The sequence below is a fragment of the Epinephelus lanceolatus genome, chromosome 19 (assembly GCF_041903045.1).
Source record: "Epinephelus lanceolatus isolate andai-2023 chromosome 19, ASM4190304v1, whole genome shotgun sequence".
NCBI lineage: Eukaryota > Metazoa > Chordata > Actinopteri > Perciformes > Serranidae > Epinephelus > Epinephelus lanceolatus.
The window spans coordinates 21,177,516-21,191,247 of NC_135752.1; the positions used below are offsets into that span (position 1 = coordinate 21,177,516).

Below are 13,732 nucleotides of genomic sequence, written 5' to 3' on the forward strand. Positions count from 1 at the left end.
CAATGTATTAACACATGAACTTTATTATAAAAAAGTGACTAGAAAAGGCTGATTGACAAGATCACAACTGTTTTGTATTTGTCAGTGTTTCTCACATTAAAGGGTGAAAGATCAGAGAAGCACGTTCCCTTTAAACAGAGTAAACCTCCATATATCCTTCTGAAAATTTTAAATCCGCTTGTCATGATCCAGCAAAAATGACAGAAATTAGAGCTCGGTTATTCACTAAAAATCTGTCCCCATAAACTTGAAACCGTTCAGTAACATGCTTTCTTGTTTCCAGTCAAAACAAAGACGCATTCAAGTTTAGTGTATTTAAAATATGACCCTCCAGCAGATCATACAATGCAAACTTCATTGTCATAGATGTCTGTCATTTTTAATTAATTATCAATGTCAAAGTGTCCCCAAGCCTTAATTGCACTTATAAGACTCTTAAGCATAATTGTGTTAATGTACAGAATTCACGTTTAGCCGCAGCTATGACAGAAAAATGTCCTCTGCATAAATTCAGATTCTTAAAAAATACTGGCTTTACATTAGGAAATAATCTGAAATGCAAAATATTTCAGAAGCATAGAAAATTAAAAGTCCTCTGATTTCTGGGCAACGCTGTCACAGTAACAGTCCAGTAGTAACAACACACACACACACACACACACATACACACATCTGTCTGATATGTGCGATCCAGCAATTCAGCACATTATCTCTGGTCCCAGCGACGGCTTTAAAGTTCTCCATGACCGACTTCATCTTTTAGCCTTTCGTCCTGGTTGGCTTCTGCCTCGGGTGCTTTCATGTTGGCGAAGGCGACTTCTCTGGTCAGCTGCTCGATAGGAGGGAGACCCACCGCCAGGTTTCTCATGGCGATGGCTGTCATCAAGAATCTAGGGGGGGAGGGGGCGGAGTTAATGCAGTACATTCACATTGCATGAATTTTCTGTGTAAACCTGGCATGTTACTGTGCTGTTGGAGGACACACTCACCCTCTCCGTATCGTGTAGTACTTCTTTACTGCAAAGCGCTCCAGCCGCTCTAGCACACCAGCCTCCCTGCGTTTTTTCACCTCCTTCATGCGGCGCTGCCTCTTCAGGAACAGCTGCACAATGGGGTCGGTGGTGTTGACCTCCGCCCCTTCATTGTCTGCAGCGACAAGAGGCTGCAGCTCAGGAGGAAGAGGCTCCGTTTCTGTGGGAAGAGACCATCCAAGGCAGTCAGCACCAGAGTCAGAGCCGCTCTGATCTTTGAGGTTATTTCTATATAGTTAAGATAACCTAGCCTTCATTGTGTTAATGGGTAACTTTGCAACATGGACACTATTTTCCCAGGTTTTTTTGTCAACGTGACTAATGGGAACAGCCATTTTAAAAAGTGGTCCAGTATGCTGTGAGAGTGCTGCAGCCAGCAACGTCATAACAGGTTGCATTGTAACCACCTGGGGCATTTGTGCACTGCCAATTTACGTCCACTGTAAGTGCTTCTTTTTGCCACTAACGGGCTCAGATGATAATTATACGTAAATGTCTGAAAGCATTATGGAAAGGATCCTTTAGAGAATGACCTTTTGTTAAATAGATCCCCTTTGTTTAACCAGAAACAGTCCTGAAATCGCCATCACCAAACCCACCAGACTCCATTTAAATAAACAGTAATTTTAGCATCTATAGAGCCAGCATTATTTTCACGTCTAACTAGGTGAATTAAGGTTTTTTTTCCAAACAAACCAGAGATTGTGATCGTTGTAACAGTGGAGAGATGAACTAAGACAGTTTTAAGTGTTTTATTTTGTTTATGCAACTTTGAATTAAGTGTGTTTTACCATGATAAAATTACTGTTTTTTTAAATGGAGTCTGGTGAGTTTGGTGATAGCAATTTTGGGGCTTTTTCTGTTTAAACAAAGGATCTCACTCTGTACCAAAAAGGTCTATCTCTGTAGTGATTCTTTCCATAATGTTGTCAGATACTTAAAACAGTCTGAGCCTGTCTGTGCCAACACTTTGAGTAGATGTAAATTGAAGGTGGATTATTGCCCATCAACATTTCTCTTGTCATCTCCATTAGCCACTTAGTTACCTTTAAGTTACCCTCAAACTGCCTGACATTTACCTGTCCCATTGCGAATGCGCTCCTGAAGCTCTAACAGCTTGGTGAAGTTCTGCTGTAGCGCCGACTCTGTGGTGTTGACGTAGATGTACATGTAGCAAGACGGGTCTTCAGACACTGTGTACACCTTATGGTAAGCCCCAGCAGGTACCTACACACACACACACACACACATTATGGTGAATTCTTGAGTGTGTCCTGGTTGAACAATGTAATGTTAATGGTGATGATGGTGTGTTGCTGTACCTTTATCTGCTCACCAGGCTGAAGAGTGTAGTTCTTCTTCTCCTCTACTATCTCAACGTTCACTTTGCCCTGCAACACACTGATGCTGGTGTTGCCAAGATCTTCACTTACAAAGTTTTCTAAGTGGAGACCTAAAAGGTGACATACTGTCAGTTAGCACAAAGTGTAGCACCAAGAATTAATGAAGCTAAACAAAACAACAAACAAGAAATATAACTATGCTTTTCCAACTAATCGAAAGATAAGATAAGGAGAGATTTGTAACCTGGGAAATCAGCGATAAAGACAATCTCGGTCTGATTGTCCAAACTGCCCTCAATCTCCTGAAACTTGGTCCTCCAGGGTGAGAGGTCCACCAGCAGAGGCATCAGCCATGTGTTTGGTCGGAAAGGTGACCAGTCCGCCCTCACAATGTCCACACGCGGATCAAAGATCCTTAGAGAAAAAAGCCCAGAGCACATTTAAAAACACACACTCCTACTACTGTTAGTTTAAAGTTATTTTTTGAAACCATTATTAATTTGATACGTCTGAAGTAATTACATTAATAGCATCTTTTTCCCTCTCGTACCTTTGCTGGAAGCGTTCATTGATGGACACCCAGATGTCAAAGTAGATTTCCGGGTCAGTGATATTATATCGGGGCAGGAACTCATGGAGGCATGTGGCATACTGCTTTAGCATGTCTCCGTGATCCTTCCATCGACGGCTTTGTGTGAAAACCTTCAGTACACAGACAGTGTGGTTATTAATTCATAAGTAGTCAGCTAACCTGAAATTAAGAGAAAGTCACAATCTCAAAGGTGAAGTCAGGAAAGTGGTGTAAATAGTTTTCTTCAACATGTAACAGATGCAAACCTTTAGCTATAATATACAGGGTTTTCCTACAAATCAATGTACAGACTCATACAAAGGTAATTCCTCCCAATATTCACTAATGACCCACTACAAGTGTGTGGCACCGTATGTATCTGCATTACTCTGCCCTCTGCCTGCATTTCCTAAATTTCTTCTTAGGCCTTGTCCACATGGACATGGGTATTTTTGGAAACAGGGTGTTTCCCTCCTTCATTCTCATATACATTCCTCTCCAACCACATGGTTATAAAATAAAAAAAAAAAGACCAAATGAAAATGCAAAAACTCATCTGAAGCACTGTCAAGAGCACATCACACCAAGAGGCAGTGATGTAACTATAACCCTAAAGACACACAAAGAAGAAGTTCACCAATCAGAAGCCTAAAAAAGCTTGTAAGTGTACCTGGAACAATGACCTCTGTCCTTCACTGTAGTGGAATAGAAACTGTACATTTATGTATAAAAGGTTAGAGCTATCACTATTTTGGTCACGTCCGCTACTGCACGAAACACCACCTCATTTGTGATGCCTCACAACAGAGATATCAAAGCACACTCTGACGTTACAAGTTTTGCGGAATAAAGCAGACAAAGCTTGTTCGAAAGTTGAATCTGGAATTTGCTGTGACTTTCACTGGTGAGCTCAGAGGGAGAGGATGGTGATGAAGGGCAAAACTGAGTTGGCCTGTTTTCTGTTTAACAGATAGCTAAGTTAGCTTGCTGAAGTACCGCCTTCTCCATTACAACAAATGTCACGGTCCTACAATAGTAGCTTGCAGTGTGCAGTACAAGCAGTGCAGAGAGGAGAGGCCAAGTCTACAATGACAATTCCTGCATAGTACGCCCTAACCTTAAATTGTTCTATCGTGAAATGACTGATGGGTCCATTTTACCTGACATGCCTGTGCATATGTACTCTGCATCATGATTATCTGCGCTGCACTGACATACCATTCAGACAAACCGAATGTCGTTCTCGCATACTCTATTCTCTGACGGTGTTTCCCTTGTCACTCACCCCTGGGTTCAGATATCCAATTTCCCCAGTTTTTGCATCTTTGTAGGTGATCTTAACGTGCTGATGGCTGCGGGAATGAACCATCATGTCCCATGAGTAGCCGTACAAACCATTGGTCCAGTTGTTGTAACCCTGCAGGAAAATATAATATAGGATAATTCCATGCAAATAAAAATCGTGCTGTAAAAGATTTGTCACTCTTCAACCAGTTTTTGATAAATGAGTATATAGTTATGTCACCATAACTACATAATCGACTTAGTGAGGCCAGCAATAACTATTGAGGTTGTGTCAATATATCCTATATAACACTGCCCTTGTGTTTTTATGTGTGTTTTTTTTAGATTATTTTGGGGGCTTTTATTATTTATTATAAAGGAGCTGAGGAGTGACAGGAAAGGAAGGGTAGAGAGGGCAAAGGGCAAAGGCCCTCAGGTTGTAATCAAATCCAGGCTGCTGCCAAGGCCTACTGCATGTTCTACCAGATGAGTGCGAGGTCACCTGTATTTGAGTGTTTATTTACTTAAAATAGTCACCAACATTTTAGCCAACATGCTTCCAGGGTTTTCCCAACAATTAGAAGATTTGGGCACAGTGCCTACGCAATTTTTTCACCATGCCAAAACCGAATTATCAGAAAGAAAAACTACTCTGAGACATGTTTTGCTGTCAATTCAAGCCAAGCTGCTTCTGTCCTCTTGTCTCAGCTCTCTGTGTCTCACACATTCTCACATTTTTATGTCTTAATTATTGTAGATATTTTAATATTTTTTTACTTTTTAATTCCAATGTGTGAATATTCTTTAGATATAAAAGAGCATGTCTCCTTGGAGGGGTGTACTGGCATTATTATGCTATTGTTTTATCATTATATCTGTGGCATAAAATGCTCTTAAAATGGCAGTACTATCATTTAATGCAGTTATTTCTGGGACAATATCTCATCCACCAAAAGTAGTTCTCATTGCAGACCAATCAGTGTATGAACCAACACTTTAAGTTTGTAAATAACCAAGAGAAAAGTGTCCACATCAGAGACTGGCTGATGAGTATCTACTTCGTTAGGTCTTTCACCATCCTGCTGACAGCACCAATCTGAGCTCTTGTTTGCTAATGATCAATGACTGTTTACTCTGATTGAGCAACTGTCAGTGCGGCGACTCAGAGAGGGTTTCTACTGACAGCAAAGTACAATCTTCGTAAACACAGTTTCTATGTGTGGAAAAAGTGCTGGAAGACTATTATGCAACTATTCATTACTGGATCAAGTCAGCTGTGAAAGTCTTTTTGGATCTTTAATGTTGAAACAGACGGGGCAGGCACACGTACCTGTGTGATGAAATGCGAGTACGGCAGGAAGAACTGTTCAGTTATGTAGATTAAAGTGAAAATGGTCGCCAGCTTGTGCTTAAGTCTCAGTTTGGAAGCTTTGGGGGCAGGTGGAGTCTCCTGGCGCTCACTGCTGGTGCTTTGAACCTCTTTGTAAACACAAGAAGGGCTGGGTTGAGGGTCCGGGGAGGTGAGTGGCAACACAGCCCTGAGGAATGCTGGGAAGCGCCCGAAGAATCTTCTCGGCCAGTCGGGGTAGCAGAAGAGGGGACTGGTGGCCAGCATTGTGTAGGAGAACATCCCTGTGGAGGATTGACATTCTCAACAAGATGAAGTTAAAGTGAAACCCCTCAAATTAAAGGCAGAGTTTTAAGAGTCATGATGATTTTAACGAAGACTCACCGATGCTGAAGAGCTGAGAGTTCATACAGTGGAAGTAGCTGACGAAGAAAATCCCATAAGGTCGCGTGACGTCAAAAAACAGCAGGTAGCCGGCGGTCAGATCCAGAACAAGACCGCCTCCGTGCACCACCAGCAGGCTCACCAACTCCACAGGGAGAATCACTCTGACAAATAATGAGTGGTACACACAGATCAGAGTGGGAGTACTGCGATACATGAGTCAGTGATAAACGGCTTTGAGCTGCTGAATAATACCTACTTGAAAGGATCAAACAACCAGTGGTGAGCCAGGTATGACATCGAGTATCCCTCCACCCAATCAGCGTCCAACTTTTTGACTCCAGCAATGAAGTATACAATGAATATCTTTAGGAACAAAAAACATTACTCAATTACTCAACAATTCAAGATAAAAAATAGACAGTATTAGCAGTTAGAAGTCATTAGTTCACAAACCTGTGTCCTCAACAAGGTGTAGTTCCACAGAGGCACGTGAGTGTTTCTTATAGATGGCCTCCGCAATCCATCAATGGACCTACAAATAGACACAGGAATTAAAGGTCTCTCTCTGTTGAGCTCACACATGCTGTGTACAGGGCAGAAGTGTACAGATCATCTCACCAGTATCTGTTGCCATCCATGAGTGTGAGCTGAAACCCGATGAGGCCATACAGGTACGAGTGATTGTTCCAGGTCGTTTTGTCCAGGAAGAAGATGTACCAGTACGTCGAGAGGAACATGAGGCAGGACAGACGGTAGAAACAGCCAAGCATGATGCCCACAGCACCTTTGATGAGAAACACAAGTTCAGTTAATAATAAATCTTAATTTCCATTGATAAGCCAGACACACAATTTACAGTGTAACAAAAATTCTTTAGCACAGCAGCGGTCAAGATACTCTTTGCCCCCCTGGGATCAAACACCTTACAACAACAGTGATCTTCCCATATACCTGAGCCCAAGATACCTGCACAGCAGCACCCAATGTACACACACGGTGAATAACAATTAACGTCTGGCTAGGTAAACAACATATTCGCCTCCTATGAAGGCGTTCAGAGCTTGATCTATACTAGGGACTCGTCAGGATACCACGGGATATCTGGCTTTTGCAACCCCTCGTCTTTCTAGCAGTCCACTGAGCGGAGTACTAAATTTAGGCAAAGTCAAACAAAATTGTATAAAAACCACAGACGGACTATGAGAGAAGGGGCCCCTAGGCACAGATATGTAAAATGCCCCACCACCTCTCCTACATAGGAGCAAGACACCCAGACTTTGTAATGGTTTTGTCTCGTTATTAAAAAATATTTTTGTGTCTCTGTTGTCGTTATGCATCTTTTTGTGGTTTAGTGTCTTCCTGTGTTAGTTTTGCATCTCTTTGTTGTCGCTTTGTGTCTCTTTGAAGTAAATTTGTTTCTTTTTTGGTCATTTTGAGTCTCTTCCTGGTCGGTAGATATGAATTTGAGTGACATTTCACACGAGGAGGCCAGGGGGGCCCTTGACTCTTTGGGCCCCTGGGCCCGTGCTCGGTAGGCCTGTTCAGTAATCCATCCACGATAAAAACATATGCAAAATTATCACAAAGTATAGTGATTGAACTTGCAACAAAATAGAAAATCAGTAAGAACAATTTACATTGTAACATGTACAATTATATGTTCTAGATCTGAACATATCATGTTGGTTTATTTTGTCTGAGATGATTATTGACACTTTATACATGTCCTGGATTATTAAGTATACTGTTAAAAATCTAATTTATTAATTTCACATGACAAATATTATAAAGTACTTAAGTACCACATAAAAAAACAAACTGTGTCACTGTAGCCGGGGCTACAAAAACAATCATGCTGCGATTATTTTTGACATATATTGTGATATGAGTTGCGATTTTAGCAGAAATGGTCATTTTTGCATTAAATATTCACCCCAAAAAAAAAAGATGACTAAATGCTATTTGCTGAGGTCTGGATGAAACAAGCATGTTCCCTTACATATGAAATATGATTTGTATGCAGGTGCATTTCTGTAGCACCACAATGCTTCAATCATAATGGTATGTTGTGACACATTTTACTTTTATCAAAAAATTGCGGCACCTGCAATTTGGATATTGCACTTGGCCATACTGCAATTTCAATACAATTCTACTATCTGTGCAGCCCTGACTGTTGCCACAATATCTTAATAGATGGTTTAATGCTGGAAATGTCAGTAATGTGAAATATTGATCAAAACATTTAGTGGTGTTGAAATTCCTCTGTGTTGTGAAATCAAGGTGAACTTTTAGTAGAGACAGATGTTGCCTGATACTGGAGGTGTTGAGAATAAGAGTAGAACATGGATTTGTGTATCCACTTGGTAAAGTACTAGGTTTGTAACCCTAATGATTTTTCATCAGTGTTTATTTACTTTTATTGACGCTGTGTCCTGCTCTCTGTTTGCATTCTCACTGTGGTGAAGGCCATATTTGCATTCTTTGCAAGACTCAAACAAATCTTGCATGAGTTAATTGGCTTGGCGGGAAAATAAAAGTGGAAAATTGCAGGTCTGGTATGTGTGCTTTCATCTTCACTGCAGACAGCCTCCCTACAGAGGCCGTCTCCAATAAAACACCTGCATCTGCTTAGACACAAAGGAAGCCCCAGCAGACACTGAGGTGTGAGCATTTCAACCTGTAACCTTTTGGACATGAGGACATGATAGAAACCTACCAATGAACATGATGACATACATCAGATACATCCAATCCAGCGGCAGCGGCTGTAAGAAATTGAAGAGAGGAAAGCGACACACAGGGGCACCATCCAGGTACTTATAGTCCAGGTGACTGAGGCCACGCTCCTGAGTGACGTCGATGGCCATCAGCAAACCTGCATGACAGACACAGAAAAGTAATAAGTGAAGAAGGAGAAATCACACTCAGCAGGCAGTCTGGGCCGAGCTAACGGCATCTTAACTTACCAAACAAGCAGCGGAAGATGCCCAGGGCTGCAGGGTCAGTGGGACGGTTCAGGAGGGTCACCAGGCTGTGCCAGGACGTCAGGTCCTCCTTCCTGAACCCAAAGATCTTCTCCATCTTGCTCTGAGTCTGTGGTGCATCTTTTTCAGGAGCTGCATCTTTCTTAGGAGCTGCAGCCTGCTTTGTAGATTGTTCCTCTCCATCGCTGCCCACAAGAGCAGCTAGAGGGTGAACAGGAACATGAAGGTGATACGTTACACATTCACATCTGCTTATATGTGTTACATTAACGCACATCGTTCTGGACGACTGTCTCTTCTTTTTATTTATAATACTGAGAGCCACCTACATCTTTTATTTTAAACTGTTATATTTTGCACATTTTAAATAGTATTTGTATATATATATATATATATATATATATATATATACACATATGTATTTTTTTTTTTTTGTCTTTGTAATTTTTTCTATTCAATATTCATGTTTCTTGCCTATGCATCAAAACACCAGAGCAAAGTCCTTGTATGTGAAAGCCTATTTGGCAATAAACTGGATTCTGATGTAGTATTTTCTAGGACAAAGAGCAAGATAATGTGTATTAATCACTAAGTCAACGAAATTACTGTGCTTTATTTATGGAACATGCATGATTTTGAGCTCTTATTTATATACCAAACACAGCTTTAGTGGAGATTACAGCCTCTCCTTGGTCTAACTAATTATCACATTAGCTAAATAACAACACACTACACTGCTAACAACAGCCTCACCTGCAGTTGCGTCTCGCGCCTCCATGCTGCTAAATATTCGGGGTAAAACAGATTTAATTTTGGGGACGGGGGGGGTCAAGAAAGTCCGGTCTCTGCTCTCCCTGCCCCAGATGGAGGTCTGCTGCCTGGTCACGTCTGTGAAAGGGGACAAAGTTACGTGTCACAGTCCTACACACTCGGGCTAGTCAGGGCAGGGAGAGGAGGTGGATGTAGGGAGGGAATGGAATGTTGTGAAAGAGCTGCTCGTCGTTCATTGGCTGATTCTTCCAAAGGATACGCCCACTCAGGGAGAACCACATACGTCATATCCTGCTGGAAGGTGCATGTGTTTTAGACAAAGAAAGGAAAAAATATATTTTACAGAGTACCATTTATAACAATAATAATAAAAATAATAATAATAAACTTAATTAATATTAAATATATAAGAAAAATATACAAAAATTCTGTATGCAGTAAAAATTTAAAAGAACTAAAAAGTTTTGAATAATCTGTAAATATTAACATTTATCTTTTATATATTATGTTCAATTTATGTGGGAATCAGGTAATATTTAATTTTTTGTGCCACATTTTTCCCTCCCTTTTAATCCTCCTTTCCCCTGAAAATAAAAATAAATAAATATAATAATAATACTAAATAAAAATAATAAAATTAATAATTACTACTACTAATATAATAATCATTGTAATAATTATTTTTATTATTAATATTATTAATATTGTTATTATTATACATTAATGAAAAATAATGAATTTTAGAATAAATAACTTAGACTAAAAAGTAAAATAAGATCATAAAAATATGGAGAATAATCTTTAAAATAAATATTAGAAATCAAGTGTATCTTTTGTTTGTTATATATAATTTATGGCAGAAATAGGTCACATTTTGATCTGCTTCTCCCCTGAAAAGAACAAAAATTCATTAAAGTAAACATCTTATGTTAAAAAAATACATAACAATCATTATTAAACTAAAAAAGGGGGAATTTTTTATCATTTCTCCACAGAATTTCTCATAATCTCTGCAAGTTTCTTTGTATCAGTAAGTTTGTCTGAGCTATCTTACAGCTGCATGGGCATAGGCACAGGCTGGAGGTGTCTTGTATTTAAGCAGAGGGCAAACTGTTTCACACTGATAAACATCAGTGTTGTTTGCTGCATATTGTGTTTTCACAATCACAATTTACCACACATACACATCTTGTGACTCTTCTTGTGACTCATTTCCTGCAGTATTTCAAGCTGCTGTCATGACTGTAGTACCACAGGATACCACTGGAGGGCAGTCGTACATTCTGTTTGACAGCAGGTTTTGGAGTGAAGGTAGTGCTGTGAGGGATTTACTCTCCGAATTTTAGGAAGTGACCAGTCACAGTATTACAGACAGGTGGCGGTGGCAGAGGTGATGATGTTAAATGCTGTTTACTTTGCAGCTAATAGAGGCAGGGAATAAAGGGCAACTCTATGATGCCTTGATGAGTTACCATTTTGTAAAACAACTCAGGTGTGTCTATCTTTACACTGAAAATGTTTCTCAAATTTCTCTCCAGAGTTGTGTGACCTACGGAAATGTACATGTTACTATTATATAATAACCCTTTAAAAAAATCCTTGCTGTCACATAAATCATTAATCAGTTGTACATAGCTGGATCTGGACTTGATGAAGCCATTTTGAGTACAGATAGGTATTTATTGAATAGGGTTTTTGGATGCTGATTAATAGTGCAGAATCCCCTCTTTCACAGTGGCAGAAGATCAAAGTTTTTATTGTTGTTTTATTGTTTACAGTTGTTTGCATCAGCTGGTGGTAGGATTTGTTGTGGTCATTGCAGATGCTTGTAGACTAAACACTTTATCCAGCTCAGGTATTATCTTAGCCTCCATTCAGAGCGGTTTGCCTACCTGGGTGGGTTAGTCAGATGAGAGAAAGGCTGTGAGAGGGTTTGAAGTGGTCTGAATGAGCAAAACAAGACAGACCTTTGTGCACTGGTTGCCTTGGATGCACTGACACTGTCTCACGCTGACAGACCAGGTGTACATAATAACAGCTTTCAACATCACAAGGAAGCTTGCTGTGTCAGGCACATCTGACTGTTTTCATTAGTGTGTAATTTGGCTGTAATTGTAGGGGAAATGGAGACAAAGCTCTGAGCTCAGTTGGGATATACTTAGCTATGTTTACTTTACAAACAACTTCCTGAAAAGTTTTCTTGCAAGATTTTTTTTCTTGATTTAAACCCATATGAATAATCACACATTATTCACTAGTTATTGGAAACTTTCTTTCCTTTTTCTTCATCCAGGTCTCTTTAACAAAGGAGATCTTGATCACAGTGAGCAAACCTAATGAAATAAAGGTGATATATGCAGTATATAAGCAGTAAAACCTGGCCAGGGTTGGAGGTTGCAAACTGGTCTTAGCCAGAAATCCCACCTGCAATACATCTGTAACCTTTAACAATGTTTTTTTGCATTGTGCCTGACGAATAAACTAATAAATAAAATTAAAATTTAGACAAGAAAAAGCGTACGTTTTCTCTAAGTGGACACTCTTTGTGCCTTTAGTCCTTCTAAGGCAAGCGCAGGAGTTAAGTGTTGCTGGAGCCCACAGGAACGATGCTTTGTGACGCTTTTTTTTCTCAGAGTGAGGATAAGCATGTTAAGTATGTGCTGTTCACACTGCGTTGAAATTAATAGATATAAACACAGCCCCACCTTTTAATAGGCTACCAGATCTGTGTGGTAGGTACCCCAACAGAGGGGTGACCAAAAATAGGGACGGTACAGAGCGGTTACATTGGTACCATACAGAACTTTTCACAGTGGAAACGGAAACAAAATGACAGCCTATTGGGCATGATTTTCACCAGTGGCTGTTCCAACCTTTCTGCTTTCAGTATAGATCTACCTCAGATCCTCAGACACTGGTCTCCTAACTGTGCCCATGATCCAAAATAAATTTGGATCATTATGGCCCCACTCTCTGGAACAGACTGCCCAATGATCCGAGATTCTCTGCAACTGTGTCATCCTTTAAAGTCAAGCTTAAGACCTACCTACTCACAGGCCTATGAACAGTTAGTGCCTCTGTCTCTCTTTTGGGGATGTGTAATTTGGGTATGTCTGTGTGGGTGGGTGGGCTGCAGATGAATTACTCTCAAGACTTAATTTGTTTTTATTCACACATGTTGTATGTAAAAGCGCACTGAGATTACTTTGTATGAAAAGTAAACACTGTCACCTCACAGCAAGAGGGATCCTGGTTCAATTTTAGGAGGGAGCCCTTTTGTGCAGAGTCTGCATGTTCCCCCTATATTAGCGTGGGTTTTCTCCAGGTGCTCCAGCTTCCTCCCACAGTCCAAAGACATGCAGGTGACTCTAAATTGCCCATAGGTGTGAATGTGAGTGTGAATGGTTGTCTGTCTCTATGTGTCAGCCCTGTGATAGTCTGGTGACCTGTCCAGGGTGTACCCTGCCTCTCACCCAATGTCAGCTGGTTTAGGCTGCAGCCCCCCCACAACCCTCAAGAGGATAAACGATTACGAAAATGGATTAATGGATGATTGATTTGATCTAAACATATCCTGAAGATTTCCTATTAAATCAATCTAAAACAAAAGACAAAATGAAACAAACCCAAACCCATTTGATAGCCTCAAAAAACATATGCCTATGTGATTAAATCATCATTTTCCTCTCAAATTTTTAGTGCATTAGGCTAAGGCATCAGAGTCAGCATGTGAGACTAGTCATTGTTGATTTGGCACTGCCCTTTGGACTCACAAGAAACCAGATAGACCAGTCAGTAGGGTTCTAATCTCTCAAGACAGATTCTGCAATTTACATTGTAGAAATGTAAAGGAAGAATTTTTTTTTCTTTTTCTTTTTTTTACCGATGGATTTCCAGATTGGTAGGGTTCAGCCCTGTTTTAATGAGTAGAATTGGTCATCATGTTTTCTTTTTTTAATTATTATTATTTAATGAGATGATTGATATCAGTTTTGGTGACTCTGAGGCAT

At 40.1% G+C, this 13,732-nt stretch overlaps 1 protein-coding gene across 1 annotated transcript; it reads right to left on the reverse strand.

Annotated features, from left to right (window-relative positions):
* Positions 1 to 3: 3 nt before the first annotated feature.
* ggcx (gamma-glutamyl carboxylase) lies at positions 4 to 9,903 on the reverse strand. The gene is made up of 15 exons (XM_033646846.2): positions 9,705 to 9,903; positions 8,934 to 9,152; positions 8,684 to 8,842; positions 6,583 to 6,748; positions 6,418 to 6,496; positions 6,221 to 6,327; positions 5,962 to 6,125; positions 5,560 to 5,861; positions 4,231 to 4,362; positions 2,925 to 3,076; positions 2,619 to 2,788; positions 2,354 to 2,484; positions 2,111 to 2,258; positions 990 to 1,191; positions 4 to 890 (listed from the first exon to the last, which is right to left on the reverse strand). Exons 1-15 carry the CDS (start codon positions 9,727 to 9,729, stop codon positions 731 to 733), a joined length of 2,316 nt encoding a protein of 771 aa, XP_033502737.2. The 5' UTR covers positions 9,730 to 9,903; the 3' UTR covers positions 4 to 730.
* Between the last annotated feature and the right edge of the window lie 3,829 nt (positions 9,904 to 13,732).

Bases quoted from the DNA above. Each gene is read 5' to 3' on its own strand.
- ggcx (XM_033646846.2), bottom strand. From the start codon at position 9,729: ATGGAGGCGCGAGACGCAACTGCAG. The intron at 6,749-8,683 runs GTAGGTTTCTAT...TTCTCATCAAAG, and splicing joins GTATGTCATCATGTTCATTG to GTGCTGTGGGCATCATGCTT. The intron at 2,259-2,353 runs GTACAGCAACAC...GTGTGTGTGTAG, and splicing joins AGCCTGGTGAGCAGATAAAG to GTACCTGCTGGGGCTTACCA.